At 33.6% G+C, this 20,449-nt stretch overlaps 1 protein-coding gene across 2 annotated transcripts in view; it reads right to left on the reverse strand.

The window, feature by feature from the left end:
• EPHA3 (EPH receptor A3) overlaps positions 1–20,449 on the reverse strand; it is a 361,700-nt gene that overhangs the window by 4,947 nt on the left and 336,304 nt on the right. For both annotated transcript variants that reach the window (XM_058296035.2, XM_058296036.1), the window contains exon 16: positions 9,794–9,949. In XM_058296035.2, the coding sequence (XP_058152018.1) occupies positions 9,794–9,949 (156 nt within the window). The remainder of the gene's footprint in view (positions 1–9,793; positions 9,950–20,449) is intronic.

Consider the following 20,449-nt stretch of genomic DNA (forward strand, 5'->3'; position numbering starts at 1 on the left):
TTATATTATCTCTTAGCTTGCGTTTTGTGTACCCTCTACCTTCACTATCCCCATCAAAATGTCTCATACCTCTCCATCTTCCATGTCCAATATAGTAAAAATCACAACTGCTGCAGTCCCTGTAATACTAGCTATGTGCTCAAATTGTTTGGGCTATCCTACCAACAATAGTGGTGGAAAAGATCAAGACTAAAGAGCAATTCATAGTTGTAACCCGAGGTTAACGTGATATCTGCTACTTAGGCAAGGAAATAGGTGACGACACTTTGAAAATGGCATGCAAGGATGCAGGATGAAGACACAGTAGCAATTAATCCATCCAAAATTCATTGCACACACTATTTTTTTAAAAATTAAAGTTAATAGATCACAAGGAATGTTACATTAAAAAACATAAAAAAACAAGAAAAATAGGAGGTTCTCGTATAACCCACTCCTCACCCCCCATATCATTTTTATAAATTGTATTTTTTTGAAAATATATATATCACACAAAAAATGTTACACTAAAAAATATAAGAAGTTCCTGTATACCCCCCACCCCCACACCCCATGCCTCCCATACCAACAACCTCCCCCATCATTGTGGCACACTCGTTGCACCTGGTGAACACATTTTGGAGCACTGCTGCTCTACACAGATAATAGTTTACCCTATAGTTCACACTCTCCCCCAGTACATTCAGTGGGTTATGGCCGAATATATAAGGTTCAGCATTGGACCCTGCAATATCATTAAGGACAATTCAAAATCCCAAAAATGCCCCCACATCGCATCTCTTCTACCCTCTCCCTGCCCTCAGCAAGTACTGTGGCCATTTTCTCAACCTCAGTGCTAAATTTCCTTCTATTACTCATCACAATAGTTTTATAGTAGAATATCAGTAAGTCCACTCTAGTCCATATTTTATTCTTCCACTCTGTGGACTCCGGGATGGTGATGTCTTGCACACAGTCTTGATTCTTCAGTTTCTAGTTACTCTTGCCATCTCCACTTTTCTCCATATAGAGTATATGTAAATAAAATCCCTAGATTAACTGAAATAAATAAATTTTACTTGAGTATGAAGCTCTACTGACATTTTTTTTCTGTATCTGGACAGTCAGGAGAGGAAAAATATTTCTATGGGGTGTATCTACAGGAGATGCTCGAAATTTTTGGTGAATTAAGTCATTTTCTGAATTGAGTCTGAATGGCAAAATGCAATGAGAGATTGAAAGGAATCAAGTCGAAATAATAAACCCAAGACTGCAAGAGGAAAGATAAAATATGTATTTAAATATCTTATAACATTTAACATATAAATGTTACATTAGATTCATGCAAATTATTAGCACATTAAAAACTTTAAATAAATTCCCCTTTTTTTATTAGAGAAGTTGTGGGTTTACAGAACAATTGTGCATAAAATAGATGATTAATCTATACCACCCAATTATTAACATCTTGTCTTGGTATGGTACATTTATTACAATTGATGAAAGCGTATTGTTAAAATTGTTTTTAAGTAGGTAGATTTATCTTAAATAATACAATGATATTTGTAAAAACAAGTTATTCTCAAAAATAACTTATTTTTACTGCTATTTAACCTCCAAGTTAATAAAAATAAATCTCTTCAAAGAGAGAAACCAATGCAATGGAGAAACATTTGAAACCATTTCAATTAAATCAGCTAGCCATATTTGGCACTTAGAATCTCATCTGTCCATAATGAATGTACTGTTTAAGTCTTTATGCCAAGAATTTGGATGTCTTCAATTTAGAACATAATTTTTAATATATGAAAGATATTGTTTAATTCCATATGTCAAGAATTGGAATGTCATCTATATATGATAGTACTTAAGGATCATATGGTAATTGTATATTCAACCTTCTGAAGAACTGCCAAATTGTTTTCCACAACAGCCACACCATTTTACATTCCCACTAGCAAAGAATGAATTTATTTCTCCACATTCTCTCAAAGCTGTAATTTTCCATATTTTAAAATAGTAGCCATTCTAGTGTGTGTAAAATTGTCTCATTGTGGTTTCATTTGTATTTCCCTGAGAGCAAATGATGTTAGGCATCATTTTACATGTGCTTTTGTGTTTGTTTGTTTGTTTTACCATTTGCATATCTTCTTTGGAAAAATGTCTATGCAAGTCTTTTGCCCATTTTTTAATTGGGTTCTTTGTCTTTTTGCTGTTGCATTGTAGGATTTCTTCATATATTCTGGATATTAAAACTTTATCAGTTATGTGGTTTCCAAATATTTTCTACCATTTTTTAGGATGTTGTTTTATTTTCATAATAAATTCCTTGGAGGCATAAATGTTTTTAATTTTTATGAGGTCTTATTTATCTACGTTTTCTTTCATTGATGGTGTTTTGGGTATAGAATCTAAGAAACCACTGTCAAACATAAAGCCCTGAAGATGCTTCCCTACATTTTCTTCTAGAATGTTATAGTTCTGGCTCTTATATTTAGGTCTATGATCCATTTGGTTGATTTTGTATATGGTGTGAGGCAGAGGTCCACATTCATTCTCTGCAAAGGGAGATCCAGTTTTCCCAGCAATATTTGTGAAGAGACTGGTTCCCAATTGAGTGGATGTGGCACCCTTCTCAAAAATCAGTTTGCCATAATAGTGCACATTGATTTCTGAGCTCTCAATTTGATTCCACTGATCTGTATGTCTGTCCTTGTGCAGTAACTAACTGTTCTAACTACTGTGGCTCTTTAATAAGTATTAATATCAGGAAATATGAGTCCTCCAACTTCATTCTTCTTTTTCAAGATAGTTTTGACAATTTAGGGCCCCTTACTTTTCCATATAAATTTGATATTTGACTTTTCCATTTCTTCAAAATTAGTTGTTGGAATTTTATTGGAATTGCATTGAGTTTGTAAATCATTTTGGGTAGAATTGGACATTCTAACAATATTTAGTCTTCTAGTCCTGAACATGGAATGTCCTTCCATTTATTTAGGTCATCTTTAATTTTTACTAGCAATATTTGACAGTTTTCCATATACAAGTGCTTTATATCCTTGGTTAGATTTATTCTTACATATTTGTGTCTTTTAGTTGCTATTGTAAATGGAAACTTTTCTTGATTTCTTCTTCTGATACTTCATTGCTTGCGTATAGAAACACTAATGGTTTTTAAGTGTTGATCTTGTATTTTGCCACTGTGGTGAATTCATTTTTTAGCTCTAGGGGTTTTGTTGATTTTTCAGGATTTTCTGTGTACAGGATCATGTCATCTGCAATTATGCAAAATTTTACTTCTTCCATTCCAATTTGAATGCTTTTTACTTCTTTTTCCTTTTTAATTTTTCTGGCTAGAGCTTTCATTACAGTGTTGAATAACAGTGGTGACATTGGCTTCTTTTCTTGTTCCTGATTTCAGACGGAAAGTTTTCAGTCTTTCACCATAAAGTATGATATTAATGGTGGATTTTTCATATAGGCTTTTTATCATGCTGAGGAAGTTTCCTTCTACTTCTAGTTTATTAAGTGTTTTGTCCAGAAGGAGTGCTGGATTTTGTCAAATGCCTTTTCTGCGTCAATTGATATGATCATGTGTTTTTTGTTTTTCCTTACTTTTTGTTAATGTGTTTATTACATTAATTGTTTTTCTTATGTTAAACCTAGTTACCTGGTATAAACTCTACTTGATCATGGTATATAATTCTTTTAATTTGTTTTTGGATTCAGTTTGCTAGAATTTGTTGAGAATATTTGCCTCCATATTCACAAGAGATAATGGTCTGAAATTTTCATTTTCTGTGGTATCTTTATCTGGTTTTGGTATGATGGTGACATTGGCCTCATAGAATGAATTAGGAGTGATCTTTCCTCTGCAATTTTTTGGATTACTATGAGCAAGTTGTGTTAATTCTTCTTAGAATGCTTGGCAAAATTCCCCTATGAAACCATCTGGTCTTGTCTTTTTGTTGTTTTTGCTGTTGTTTTTTAATTGATTCAGTCTCTTTACTAGTTATTGGTTTGTTGAGATCTATTTCTTTCTGAGTCAATATAAGTAGCTTTGGTGTTTCTAGGAATTTTTCCATTTCATTTAGATTATTTAATTTGTTGGCATAAGTTGTTCATATTATCCATCTATAGTTTTTTTTAATTTCAGGGTTTTTTGTAGTAATATCCTCCTTTTATTATTTCTGGTTTTAGCCATTTTTGTCCGCTCTCGTTTTCTTCATTTTTCTAAATGTTTTTCAATTTTATTGATTTTTTTGAAGAATCAACTTGTGGTTTGGTTGATTCTCTGTTTTGTTTTGTTTTGTTTTGTTTTATTACTATCAATCTCTATTTCAATTATCTTCATTCTGGTCTTTGCTATATCCTTCCTTCTATTTGCTTTGTGTTTAGTTTCCTTTTTTTTTTTTTCCTCTCTCTCTCTAGTTCTTCCAGTTTTGAGGTTTGGTCTGTGATATGAGATCTTCTTTCTTAATGTAAGAATTTAGTTATAAATTTCCCCCTCACCATTGCTTTTGTTGCCTCTCATAAGTTTTGGATGTTGTGTTTTCATTTTAACTTACCTCAAGGTATTTCCTAGTTCCCTTATAATTTCCCCTTTAATCCATTGGTTATTTAAGAGTGTGTTGTTTAATTTCCATATATTTGTGAATTTTCTTTTTCTACCTCTGTTATTGATTTCTGGCTTAATTCTATTGTGGGTGAAGACACAGTGTATTATTTACATATTTTAAATTTATTGAGACTTGTTTTGTGACTGAAGATATGATCTAATGGGGAGAATGAGTCATGTGCATAGAAGAAGAATGTGTAGTCTGCTGCTGTTGAGTGAAGTGTTTATTATATTTATGACTGTTAGGTCTAGTTGATTTATAGTATCATTCAAGTCTTGTACTTTCATATTGATCTTCTGTCTAGATGTTCCACCCATTATTGAAAGTGGAGTACTGAAGTCTCCTGTATTAATTATTAATTTAGAATTTGACAGTTTTTGCTTCATATATTTTGGGGTACTCTCTCTCTATATATATTTTTAAAATTTATTTTTAGGAGGTACCAGAGATTGAACCGAGGACCTCATCATACATGGGAAGCAGGTGCTCAATCACTGAGCTACATCCACTACCCAATGAGAGATGAGTATTTTGTTTGTTTGCTTTTAGGAGGTACCGGGGATTGTGTCCAGAACATCATACTTGGAAAGCAAGGACACAAACATTTGAGCTACATCTGCTCCCCCACATATATTTTTAATTGTTATATCATCTTGTTGAATTGATCCTTTTATCATTATATATTAAACATCTCTGTCCCTCATAACTATTTTTTTACTTAAAAACTGTCCTATCTGATATTAGTATAGCTCTTTTGGTTACTATTTGCATGGTATGTATATTTTTCCATCCTTTCACATTCACCCTAGATAAGTTTTGTTTTGTTTTTAATTTAAAGTATGTCTTTTGTAAATGGTATAGTTATGAATTTTTATCCTTTCTATCCAGTCTCTACTTTCTGACTGAAGCATTTAATCCATTTTTATTTAAAGTCACTACTCATAATACAGGATATTCTTCTGCCATTTTGCTTTTAGTCTTTGTATATCTAACAACTTTTTTGTCCCTCAATTCTTCCTATAATGTCTACCTTTATATTTATTTGGTTTTATCATTGTAGCATTTTGAGTCCTTCCTCATATCTATCTGGATGTATTCGTCATATATTTTCCATGTGGTTACCAAAGGGTTAAAATTTAACTTCACGAACATATAAAAAATTATATTCCATTTGATTTCAACTTAACTTTAATAGCATATTTATACATAGTTCCTATACCCTCTGTCTCCCTACCTGTTTGGTACTTGTTAAAAATTATGTCCTTGTACACAGTATGCCCAAAACCATAGATTTATAATTATTTCTTATGCATCTGCATTAGAAGTGAAATAAGAAGTGGTGTGACAAACCAAAAAACACAGTACAATGGTACTGGTAATTAGAATTACCCAAATGGCTACCTTTACCTGTGGTCTTTACTTCTTTATGTCACTTTGAACCACTGTCTCATGTACTTTTCTTTCAGTTTGAAGAGCTCCCTTTAGCATTGATTGCAGAGGAGGTCTAGTAATAATTAACTCCATTGGCTTTTGTTTATCTGGGAATATCTTAATTTCTCCTATTTTTGAATGAAATCTCACTGGATATAAAATTCTTGGTTAGCAATTGTTTTCCTTAAGCACTTAAAGTATTTTAACCCACTGCCTTCTTGCCTTCATGGCACCTGATGAGAAATCAGCACTTAATCCAAATGGGACTCTCTTGTATATAACATGTTGCTATTCACTTGCAGCTTTCAGGTCTTTCTTTTTATTCTTTGCATTCAAAAGTTTGATCAATATGTGAAGGTGTGTATTTTATTTAAGATTATCCTGTTTGGTATTCTCTAGACTTCCTGCGTATACACATTCATGTCTTTTACTAAGTTTGGGCAGTTTTCTGTCATTATTTCTTTGAATATTCCTCCTTTACCTTTCTCCTTTTCTTCTTCTGGGACCCCTATAATGGACATACACGTCATGGTATCCCACATGTCTCTTAGGCTATTTTCACTTTTTGTGTTTCCTTTTTCTTTCTGCTTCTCAGCCTGACTCTTTTCAATTGTCTTATCTTTGAGTGCACTGATTCTTTCTTTCACCAGGTTTGATCTGAACCTATTCTGGGAATTTTCATTTCAGTTATTGTGGTTTTCAACTCCAATAATTCAGTTTGGTACCCTTCTAAAATTTCTATCATTACAGAGATTCTCATATTGTTCATCATTGTTTTCCCAATATCCTTTAGTTATTTCTTCGTATTTTCCTTCACCTTTCGTGCATATTGAAAATCATTCCTTTAAGTCTTTGCTAAGTATATTCACATGCTTGTCTTCATTCTTGATGTTTTCTGAATTTTCTGGCCCATTTTTATCACCCAGACCATATAGTTCAATTGTTTCTTACACTGCTTTTGTTGTCACCAACTGCTTGTGCCTGGAGGGCATATTCCAGCAGAGGAACTTCCCTTGTAGGTCTTTCCCAGCCTGAACAAGTCCAGAGATCCACAAAGGGAGTGTTGGCTGGCTCCAAACTGTCCTGGAGAGTGATGAGGGAGAAGCCAGGAAAGGGATCAGGAGTTTCTTCCATGATTGCCCAGAGCTGCACTTTTTGGCCTTCCCAGCAAAAGCAGCTCCTAAACAGTCCTCCACAACTCTGAGAAACTGAATCATGTTTAAGTGTCTGCTATGACTTTTGTCTGTACTTTGGAATAATGGCTAAACTCTACGCCAGGCTTCTAGCTAGTCAAAGTATCTAATCAAAAGCAATGATCACTGATTGACCTGTGCCCACCCTAGATCTTGGGGAAGGGATTTTTATGTCCTTTTCTGGTACCAGCAAGCTCCACTAGGGGCCAGATCCCTCTGCTACCTGCCACAAGTCTGGGGTCTTGGCATCAATAACCACTATGTGGAGAGAAGAATTTACTGGTAATTATTATAATTTACCACACTCTTCCTTCCACTTTTCCCTGAATACTATATAATGGTCTACTGGTCTCCAGAGTTTCAAAACAGTTGATTTAGACAATCTGTGCCTGTTAAGTTGTTCTGGTAGAGGGAATGATACTGGAGCTTTCTACTCTACCATTTTCCCACTAAATTCTCATTTTCATGATATAAATTAAGGATATGAGGAATATGACACTGCAGATAAACTAGAAGAAAACATTCTTTAAAGAAGATTTAGGTCAATAGACATGAATCCTATACTTTCCCTGAAATGGAGAGAAATGACAGAAGAAAATGCATTGAGGGTGTGAAATACAGAAATATCAGGATTATTTGTTTCAGGGCAAAGGACAAATCAGTAAGAGCTTACTCTTTTTAGAAGTCAGCTTTCTTGTTGAATGCCTATTCACAAGTTGTTTAAATAATAATAATAATTAAGTAAAAATAGTCTCAGCTCCCTCAAAGACTCCAACACTGCATTGTTGAGTCAAGTACATTACTAACTTCGAAGTATAATAAATGTTGTCCTTTCACTTTTCTCAATAAGTATCTTACAGAATTCACAGCTTAAAATGGTTGACTTCATTTAGATTATGAGTTAGCAGTTAATTTTATTAACGGGGTTCTGCCTCATCGACTTCAGTATAATCTTTTGCTATCTAAAATCTCTGAGTGTTGATATTGTACTGAGAATAAACATTTGTATTAGATTACTTTTGTAAATCAGGCAATGGTGCAGAAATATTGGACTTTGTATTTTTTCTTTGCTGTGTTTCTATACTTTAAATTAAGTGTCTTGTGTATCATAGCTCTGTTTATATTACCAAAATAAGATTTTATATAAATATTTAAGTGCATGAATATATTCTAAAATACTGCCTGATCAAAATAACTGACACAGAAAATAAAAATGTATCATCAGTTGGGTCAAAAGACTTTTCAATAAACAATACATTGTACTTCAAACAGGAATATTAACATATGTTAAAAAGAACAGGGTGAGTTTATTTTCTAAAAGCAAGTTCTACTCTCCAATAGTAAAGTACCCTTCCTATAAGTCTACTTTTGATTTTATGTGTTTGTGATTGAAATGTTATACCATCAACTGTAAATTTATTTACCTATATTGGGGCACTTATATTTCTATTAATGACACTGTACACAGTGACTGTGTTTAAATGACTAACAGGGTGACAATGAAAGTCTAAAAAAATATATAAATATTAAACTATTAGCTGAAAGGGATAAGACTAAATGGAACTTTAGTGGACAAAATTGCTTGTTTAATGTAACAAAGATCAAAGATAGAAACACTGATGTGAAAATGGACACAGTTTCCAAACAAATCACATAATCTACAATATTCTGTACCAATCTGGTATATCTGCCCAGGCAAACCCTCTTCTTTGATAAAGTGCCCTATCCAATCCTCATGACTTCTAGTTCTTCATTTTCTAGTTCTCAAATGCATTCCCTTTTGAATGAAGACCATTTTTTTGCTCCTAAATTCACTGGATTCATTTGGATCTTTATCAGTTCCCTTTCCTTAATCTCCAGCATTTCTCATATCAAAGGATTCCTATTACCAAAAGATATCTAAGAAATGCAGCCTATTAAACTTGACAATTATTGGCTTTTAGAATGTGGATTCATAAATTAATATTAATCTTCTGATGACTATTCTGCCTTTCCACCCTGACTATAAACCTTTTGAGGAAAATAAAAATTCATATCCTAAAACTATTTATAACCTCATTTTCTCACCTGATATCTATCACAGAGTAGACACTTAATAATAGATGATATTATAACATTTTTCTTTAGTACCTGTGAAAACTATTTTAACATTAACATGTGCCCTTTATGCCAGATTATCCACTCAGGTCCCAATTTTCCATATTCATATAGGAAAATGTTTGGTAAAAATAATGGAAAATCAAAAATGCAGAAATATAAAAATCTCTGTACTATGTTCATTTATGTTTTAAATTAAAGTCTTGGGTATGTAAATGTGGGTATATACTATAGAATATGGAGTCAATGAAGACACCCATCATGAGTACCTATCATGAAGGAGGAACACAGACCTAGACAATCCTCCAGAAGTGTCGTTCAAAAAGTGAGCAGGACCCAGCCCAGTGGTTAAAGAAGATACTAAGTACCTCAGGGGTACAACTAAAATATATAAAACATTGATCCAATATATGTGTGTTCCACAGAAAGTTCAGAATCACTCATTCTTCTTAATAAAAACTTTTTTCTTACTCTGTGGAAATCTTGGCTATGGTGTCACAAGAACTGTATTCCACGCCTGTGAAGATGTCCTTGCACTGGGCTGTCCGGACACCGTTAAGCCAATCCCCTGTTGTGTGAAAGGTAGTGATGTCGACATTGCTTTGGTCCAAAAGAAGGTTTGATGGCCTGCAAGAAAAGAAAACACCAAACAGAGATAGATCAGAGTCAGTGGGTTGTCACATGTCCAAATTTGACACCCACTTCTGCAGGGAATTTCAGACCTCATGTAGAGTTTTATGTTTGTTTGTGGAATTTTTCTACATGAAGGCTTCATCTGTTCAAGGTCACAGCTTGGAAGAATCATCTTGTCTAAGAGCTCCTTCTCCACTCATTATTGCTGTTTAATTATTGAAACTTTGCTAGTGAAAAACATAAATATATTCATACAACTTAATTATATTTATTTTTTAACCATTTCCAAAGATGTAGTTTAGAATACAATTTTTATAAACAAAACATAAAGAACACTTTCCTGTCTGATTTGGTGTAGGGTTCAGCTTCCAGTATAAAATCCTTCCTACTCTACATTTTTTGTAGATATTGTACAGGTTGCTGTTTGAATGGTGGTTTGAACAATCTAGGCTGTATATTACAGCAAGACATAAAATCAGAACAGATTTAAAGAATGTCATGTGTCAATAAGAATAAAAACTATATAAGAAATAGAGCATGTATGTAGATGAGTAACAACAGAAATATTCTTGCATATTTGACAAAAGCAAATGGATTTCATGCTATATATATATATATATATATATATATATATTGCATGATTTAAATTGCACAATTCAATCAGCATTAAAAAAGTGGTACTTCTAGGATTATTTTATAAACTTACTGGCCTAACCACAGGTCTCGAACCTCAAACCACCTAGAGGATATGGTGACAAAGAAACAGAAGGAATGTAAAAGAAGTGGAGGAGCCCACCTTTGCATTCTCAGGAAGGTAAAAGAAGCAGTCTGTTGGTGACCTGTCTTTGGGGTCTTTCTTTAGTTCTCAGGGACCTCTTTAATTGCGCTTTTGCTTATAAGACTGGGACCGTCATCAGGTCGACCACTGATTTTCCTTTCTTTTTCTTGATCTCTTTTCTCTTATGAAAGGGAGCTTTAGCATAAAGTAGTTACAAAGGCTCCTGTTTTCAGATGAATAATAATAAAAATAACAACAACAGTAGCAGCAGCAGTAATGTTATCAAACATTTATGAGTTCTTATAATGTGCCAGGCACTATGCTAAGCATCTTACTAAGATGTGAAAGACCTTAATTCTCGTAACATTAGGTAGGAACCAATGCTATCTCCCTTAAATAAGATGGGGAAGTTGAAACTTTTAAAAAGAACTTAAAATACAAATCAGAGTTTCTTTAGGTAAAAGAGGAAGATTCAAGCTATTTTGTACCTTTCTTGACCACTATGGCATGTTTCTCCAATTTTCTCTTAGGCTATTTATGATCCATGATGTGTACTCTGATTTTTATCTGTTAGCGAGTCATTAATCAGACATAAGGTAATACTCTTAATAGAATTGTTTTGTTTTTGAAACGTCAAAACTGTGGTAAATTCAAGTTTATACAAAATGGTGGGAATGCAATGAACTTGTTAATTACCTTTTTTAATAATTAGTAGTCATTATAATATTACATACACAATAGGGTAAACACTCTGTAAGCAGTTATTATCACGGGCCTCATCTGAACAATCAATTAACTTTTCCTAGTTCAGGATGATCTTATAGCCCGTGCTCCTAAATGGATATGCTATTTCACTTTTCATAGTTTCTGTCTTCATTATTGCAGTAAAATACATGATTAAAACTTAATGTGTCAATTCTCCTTTTTATTTTATTACTGAGAAGATACATTTGGATATTTACCTCTTTATATTTATTGTTCAGAATGTTTCACGTTTTGTGATATTGTAGCTGTATTTAACCTGCACTGAACTTGTGAAACTTTCCAGAATTATTATTTTAAAAATCCCAAATATTAAGTGTTCCTTAAAACTAGAACTTCATATTATTCCTATATACTTGAATCATTTGTCTAAACAAATACCACCATTGCAAGTGCTTAAATTCAACATTTAGAATTTATTGTCTGAGGACACCAAAACAAATAAAGAATGCTTTGAAAGGCATTGGCTCTTAATCTGGGAATGGATTCAATCTATTAAGTACTAATATCAAAATTTTCTTTAGATAGCATGAAATAGCACATTGAATTCTTCAGATGAAATGAAACTGTATAGTGGATTTGAATAGCGCCCATGAATAACACCCATTGATTATAACTGAGAATATTTTCTAAATGATGAAGTCTATCTGTGAAGCAAATCCATAAATGTTCCAAACCTACACTTATGAAAAAAGATTTTAATTTTACACCACTGCTACTGGTGTAGCTTCCCCAACTTACTCCCTAACATACCAGAACCATGCTTAAATGTGAGTTTAAGATTGGTTAAGTCCAATTCTGGCAATTTTGTACTATGTCCCAAATTTGCAATTGTTTTGGGGGGCACAAAAGGAATGTAAATTGACTATCCATCTGGCTTTTGATGGTGATAGATTAAATTTATTTGATTCAATTTTAATACTGAACTTAAGGAGAAAAAATGGCAACATTTTAGTTTTGTCTCTTTTCATTCTCAGTGGGCAATACAGAACAACAATTAGTTCCTCCCAAGTCATGTTCATTTGTGAAGTGGAGCACAGTTGAAAGTGCAGGACTTCTTCATCCTCTTTCCATTATACTTAATCAACTATTTTAGCCTTCAATATTTTAAATGATTGAATTATAAGTTAAAATTATGGAGTTTTATGGTTTATATTTAAATTATGGTTTAGTTTTAACAAAATCTTCAAGGTTATTTTTAAAGGAAAAAAAATCCTAGGCATTATTTTACTGAACATTAATTTTTTTTCTTTTATGATATCCATAAAACTATAACATATCATTATCAAATTCTATAAATTAGTCTTTTTTGAAATAAAAGTAGGCATAATTTTCTGATTCTTTAAATTATTCATCCAGAAAAGAAAAAAAATAGTTTTCATAATAGAAATTTTTTTATTTTTGTTACTTTCAAAAGAATTTGAGGAATTACAGATACAGATCTACATCTTAGGTTCCAAATCTTATATGATATGCCTGGGTTATTTCAGCATGGCTCTCATGAGTGAAATAGCCTCTTTCACTGGCATTAGATAAAACATTGGCTCAATTGGATAGATCATTGTATCAGGAAGCAAAATCAATAGGAATAGTACCAAATTAGATGTAAGAAATTTTTATGAGAAAAATGAAGTGAGATGTAGAAGTGGGGCATTAGATATTAAACTAAGCTAGAGATGCACACACACAGATATACATATACACAGCTTAGATGTCTACAGTAGCTGCAGCATAGCACCTAATGTCAACTCTTTGTTCTATGAATAGCAATACCTTTTATTTATGGGTTTGTAGGTATGAAGAATCAAACCCCAGGACAGTTATTCAGAATATTTATGAAGTGTGTCTAATAACAAAATGTAGAATTTTTTCTTCTCAATTCAAAAAGATTGGTATTTTAAAGTACAACCAAAGACAGCCTCAATCAGAGTTTAGAGAAAATTAGTATAAACAAATTGAAATAGAACAGGACGTGTGGATTAGGGATTAGAGTGACCCCAGCCGAGTTTTTATGTTTATTACTTGGATCAAAGTAAACCAAGACAACAAAAAAAAATGACCTAATTTTAATGTCAGTGACCTCAGAATAACCAGCTCTGCAAAGTATCATTTTTCCACTTGCAGGATTTCTCTGAGGATTTCAAATAAAAATTGGTTCCTTTCCTCCTCCGAGTGGACATCTGGAGAGTTTATCAATGGATAGGAATTTGTCTCTCACTGTGAAGAGCCTGTGATGTCTCTTCATGCGCACCAAGGGAATCTGGGCTTTTAGAGCAGCTGCAGGCAGTGGCGTTTTTTTTTAGACCCAGCCTCAGACAACAGGTCTAAAGGGGAAATTTATAGGTTGGGTGATGTGCACTGTGAGCTCACACTTTTACTAGACAAATTAGATAGGTTTCAATCCATGCAGCTGTAAACGATGTCCTGCAGAGCTCCACCTGATCTTTTACAGCTTTTCATAAATCAGTACCTACTGGCTGCAGACCACAGTCATTAAAAAGGAATCATGGAAATTGCATGTTTGCTCAGGGGAAGCAAAAAACAACTTTCCTCCCTTACTCTCTTCTTCCTTGTGTTTAGGTTTTTGAATTATATCAGTGTTCATACTGTTGCATTAAAGAGGTACACATACATATATTTTCTTCCCATTAACCCTTATTTTAGCTTCAAATATAATTTATACCTATTAGCACCAGGTACTAGGGAACAAATAGCAACAAACATCTGCCAGACTGAAGATAATTCCTGATAATGGACTTATTTTGATATTAAATGAGGACTGAATGCTAAGTTATCCTTTTATGATAACTTTTTGCCTTATGAAAGGCTTTATTTTTCGTATGAAAAATAGTATTTAATACACATTTCTTGAATGAATAAGTAGGTGCATATTGAGACTAAAATTAAGTATCAATAACATCGGAGACGCATGTTACATTACTAAAATGACCCAATTTTTATTTCCTGCTGTAAAGTTTCCGGAAATATATTAAATCTAATACATTTAAATAAGAAAAACATCTGCTATAATAAAATTCTTTACAAAGAGTAATTTCTTAAAGACAAAATATTAATTGTATCTATTTATATTATTGCCTGAGAATAGCAATATAATTTTAAGTACCTTGTAAAAGTTATTTCTATTTTCTTATTTCAAATGATATCTTCCTACTATATTTCAGGGAAAATCTCACATTAGTCAAATTTTTAATGTGGATTAATGATGACCTTGATCTTTTTATTCCTAACATTAAAAATCCAAAAGAATTAAATGAATTTAATTTTTCATCAGTAACTAAAAATAATTTTGAATATATATGGTTCCCAACAGGAGACTAGAATATAAATAACACATTAAGAAGAGGTAAAGCCATTGTGTTTATTTTAATTATCTCTAGGCCGTAAGGAACAGAATCTGCACAGTTATAGCTATTACATCTGGTGTAATTCCTACCAGTGGTAAAATTAACTACTTTGATTTTTAAGCTAAAATAAAAATCACCTGGGTATTTGGCCTATTTGCTTCCCTCTAAAAGGTTCTATTTGTTCAGTGGGGAAAGTCACCCTGTCAGTTTCAGGTGGCGAGGTCAAAGTCACTTTAGAAATAAAGGCTGATTGTTTTATAGGAGGTAGATTTATCTTGAATAATATAATAATTTTTGTTAAAACAGCAGTTATTCTCAAAAAGAATTATATTCCATATACCTGATACTTGAAGAGTTTTATCAGTTCTCACTTAGTGGCATTAATATGGAAAAATAGGAATATTGCTTATTTTTGCCACTATATAAACTTCAAGTTAATAAAAATAAATCTCTTCAGAGCTAGCAGTTGATGCAATGGAGCAACATCTAAAATCATTTCAATTAAATCAACTAAGTATATTTGGCACTTAGAATCTCATTCTATATAGAGTGAATGTACTGTTTAAGTAGTTTATGCCCAGAAATTAGATGCCTACAATTTAGAACCTCATTTTTAATATATTAAAGGTATTGTTGAATTCTGATTTCTCTAGTTCATTTTTATAGATAAACAAAAATTAGAGTATCTTAATGCCTGAATGGAAATGAATTCATATCTTTCTCTGATACTAGTCTTTTTTGTTTTAGTTTATCTCCATTCACAAATGTAACTGAATAAATTCATTAAACCTAAAAGAGGTTGTATAATAAAACTTATCTTTGAAAAGTTTCTTTTCAAAGAAACTTTGGATAGATTGTACAAGGCACGGGATTACATAAAATAGTGAACTCTTTTGTGGATGATGGATTGTGGTGAGTAGAAATATGAGAACATTCTCACATGAATTACAACAAATGTGCAATACTAATAATATGAATAATAGGGTAGCTTATGGGAAAAATACACCTAAATAAGGTATAAACTATAGTTGGTAGTAATATTTGGATGTTCTTTCATCAAATGTAACAAATGTTCTACAACAAGGCAAGGTATGGGAATCTTGGATGGTATGCATGATTGTTTTGTAAACTAATGACTTCCTTAATAATAATAATAATTATATATATAAATATATATTTATATATATTTATGTGTGTGTGTGTGTGTATATATATATATATATATATATATATATATATATATATATATACACACACAATAGTCTTACAATGACTTTTTATTTTAAGAAGGTACCAGGAATTGAACCTGGGACCTAGGACATGCAAAACAGGTACTCAACCACTAAGCTACACCTGCTCTGGCCATTTTATATTTATTTGTAGAGCAGCATTTACTATCAAAAACCTATCAAAGGCAGTGCACTTGGCCCAGTGGTTAGGGTATCCATCTACCATATGGGAGGTCCGTGGTTCAAACCCTGGGCCTCCTTGACCTGTGTGGAGCTGGCCCATGCGCAATGCTAATGCGCACAAGGAGTGCCGGCACAAGCGGTGTCCCCCGCGTAGGGGAGCCCCACAAGAAAGGCGTGTGCCCCATAAGCAGAGCCGCCCAGCACGAAAGAAAGTGCAGCCTGCCTGAAAATGGCGCCACCCTCACGGAGAGCTGATACAAGATGACACAACCAAAAGAAACATAGATTCCCGTGCCACTGACAACAACAGAAGCAGACAAAGAAGTCGCAGCAAATAGACACAGAGAACAGACAACTGGGGTGGAGTGGGAAGGAGAGAGAAATAAATGAATAAAACATAATCTTTAAAAAAAAAAAACCTATAAAAGAATGCCTTTTTCTAATTCTAAAAAAAGAGGATTTTTTTAGAATGTAACTAAACTTGTGCATTATGATAATATTTTTCTCAGTTTTCTTTTTCTCCTAAATTCCTCAAATGGGTACTATTTTCACATTGTCTTTTCCATTTCATCATCCACTTTTAACCAAACCTATTAAAACATCATCTTTTATCTATTGTGCTTAAAGAATCAAAATAGTTCTCTAATAGGAACCCAATGTCCTTTTCATTGCTTAATTGAAAGGCCTTTATCCTCAGTTCACTTTTTTCCTTGTCTGTTTGCAGCTTTTGATAACCACAGTCCATTCTATCCACCTTTTGAAAATTCCTTCAACTGTGGTTTTCTGTAATGTTCTAAGTCTCATCCTACCTCCCTGCTTGTTTCCTCTCTCCACCTGTAGTTTCACATTCATTCTTCTGCTCTGTAATTGATGCTGTTCTCCAAGGTTCTGAATAGGCAGTCTTCTTTCTCTCTAGATGTGACCATGTGTAGTGGGTTAACATTTTGAAATATTTATGTATGTTTTATATTTTTCCTCCCAGGATTGCCATCCACTGGCAATAATCCTCTGTCACAGATTGACTCCACAGCCCCCTTACAAGGAGCCTGAAATCTCCATTAGCTACCACCATGCTGTTTTACATACAACGGAGGTATTCACTCTTTTCCTTTAGCTTCTTGGCTCCTGTAGACATTTGAGTTAGTAACTTCTGGGCTAAGGCATTGACAGGCTTCAGAAAGAGGTTTGTAATCTTCAGGACAGGGCATAAAAACCAAAAAGAACCTGAAAACTACAGTCTTGCAGGTAGGGAAGAAGGATGTCTTAGTGCCAATCTGTATGATCTAACACCTTCCACTCTTCATTGATTAAACTCGCCTAAAAATCCATGGATATGAGCACTTTAAATAGGAATTAAATAATAATAATAAAGAAGTTTAATTAAAAATTAAAAAGAATAAGGAAAATACAGAAAAATAAAGAGTTATATTTATTGTGAAAACTGGTATTACTAGATTGGGATTTGTAACTACTAAACATGTTTCAGACTGTAACTTCTCTTGTAATCTTTATAGAGATAATTCTGGAAATTTTACTCCTAATTTTAATTTCTCCCTCATCCTTTCACCTTGTTGCTGGACTCAGGTTCCTTGTGTTAAGAATGCTTATCTGCCTTACAGAACTATTCCTTCTTCCATTCCTACAGTTGCCAATTAGGGCACTATTCTTACAGCCTTCCAGGTTCAAAACCTGGAAATAGTCTCCAGCTCTTTCTGCTTTGTTTCACATTTTCTTAGTCACCATGCCCTATAATACCCTCTTCAGTTAGTTCTTTGAATTCACATCCTTTCTTATAATTCTCAGTGATTTACCCTAGCTTAAGCCCTTTCTTAGACTACTGAAATCACGTCCTAACTCCTTATCAGGATCTCCTGACCTCCAGTTCAAATTAAGTAAAGCTGCCAGAGAAGTATTCCACAGGCACAGCACAACAAACACATCAGTTCTTTCAAGGGCTCCCCTTTTTTCAGGCAAATCAAGTCCAAATTTCTAGGCATGACATTTAATGTCTTCCATTATGGGAAGTAATCATCGATCAGGCTCTGAATCCATAATTCCCTTTTCTATTCTGTATTACAGAACCATATTATGCAATGTAATCTGGAGGAACCCTAAATTTTCATACCTTTTCACACAGGGTTCTCCCAGTCTAGTATTGTTTTATCCTGTCATCTGCCTGTAGAAATTTCCCCCACCAGAGAAATGACAGGGAAAACCAAAAGCCAGAGGACTCTTACTTCTCTTCGTGCTTCCTGGACGCTTTGTTTTTTGCTCCAGTAAATTATATATTTTGAGACATGTTATAGCATTTCTGACCTTGCCTTTGCCTCTCATATTTAAATATAGGCTGTCTGAGGGTGTGGGAGCCCAGAGACAGGGTTGCCCCCCCCTTCAGTGAAACACAGCCTGAAGCAATAGCTTCCTGGGATAAAATGGATACTTACTAACTAAAAAATAACAGATATCCCCTAAGGAAAGAATGTATTAACATATTAATGGTCCTACAAAGGTTAATCCCCAACAGGTTGTATACTCCCTTCCTGTGATAATATCACAAATACCACATATGTGCGCCTCCTGTAACTTTTGTAGAAACTCTGTTCTCACACCCCATGGAATGTCTTTGAGACCCATTATATTCCCCTCCTTTTCCTGCTTCTTTGCAGAGTGTTAACTTCATACTTCGATCAGTCACCACAGAAGTCAATCCCGTACATAGTCCCAATAAAGCTCATGTCTAATCATTGGTATAGTGTTTTCTTTCATTTTAGAGCTGCCCCAACCTGTGCCCTTCAAAGTTAGTTGAAATCGAGGGCAAGCTGTATCTTGTCAGCATGGGGTTTAGTCTGGTGCCTTGCACAAAGCTACTGTTAAATAAACATTTACATGTTGATGTAAAATCAAAGCTTCAAACTCATACACTGTCTCCTCTGATTTATTCTACTTTTAGGAAATACTAATTAGAAAGCAAACATACATAAAATTTAATATAACTTTCTTTCTCTTCTTACCAATCCTTGCACCATCTAAGTAAGTTTGTAGTTTGGTACACACTGACCATCTGCTCATACATCTTCCCCACCTCCTGTCAAATACAATGAGCAATGATGTTCATGAAGACACAGTTTATGAGTATCCAGGAATGTTTCAGTTAAGAATCATCTACTCTAATGAACGCTGAAAAGGGGAGTGATATACTATAACAAGATTTCCATACATTATATAATATTAAATCTAATTTAACAAATAAGTCATAAAGGGCAATTGACCAATACACTAGAAGAAATTCAAATTTTACCATAAAACTAACTGGATTCAGGAAGATCCTGGAATAAATTAAAGTGCATTAGTAATATGGAAAACAGTATCCCTATAAGAATGGCAATATTTTTCTAAAAAATCTTGCAGCAAATGTCTATACATTGATTCTAATGCAAAATCTCAGGGTAGGACAGTCCCTCAGTTTGTTGTGAGGAGACTATTTCTGGGGTTAAGCTGAGAGAGGATCACTTAGGTTGAATTTGTTGAGAACCACTGTTTTAAGCTTTTGCCATTATTACTAATGCCTGCAGAAATCTGTAAAATGAACAGAAAAAATGAGAATTTTTTTCTAAAATGTGCATCTTTTTAGATGTAAATTTTACTAATGATTTCAGAAAATATATATTTATGTATGTAACAGATATGTTTGGAGCTTACACTACGGATACAACACTGGCAATAAAATAGGCCTGAAATCCGATCTTATAGACCTTAGAATTTACTGGTGAAACAAATACCTAAAAATAAAACATGCAAAAAGAACTAAGATTGTAGTGAAGAGTAAGAATGTGGTATTGTGCAAATGAATAATGGCATGAAACAGTAAAATGTGTTGCTAGAGAAAGACTTGATGACTACATAAGGTGCAAGTTGTGCCCTGAAGGAGGAAAGGGCAATATCCACTAAAGGTTGTGAAAGAAAATCCAAGACAAGGACAGTATCATATGTTTCTGTGTTCATACCTGAAATGCTTTGGCTTTCAGAAGGAACAGGAAGCTGGCCACTATGGCTAAAGTATTGTTTAAGTGAGTATGGCACAGGGTGAAAGTTTGAAATGTCCCCTGCCTCACACTTAGACCACTCATTTCACAAAGCAAATCAAATTATATCACTTCCCAGCTGACTTTAAATCTCT

The sequence above is a fragment of the Dasypus novemcinctus genome, chromosome 4 (assembly GCF_030445035.2).
Source record: "Dasypus novemcinctus isolate mDasNov1 chromosome 4, mDasNov1.1.hap2, whole genome shotgun sequence".
Classification (NCBI taxonomy): Eukaryota; Metazoa; Chordata; class Mammalia; order Cingulata; family Dasypodidae; genus Dasypus; species Dasypus novemcinctus.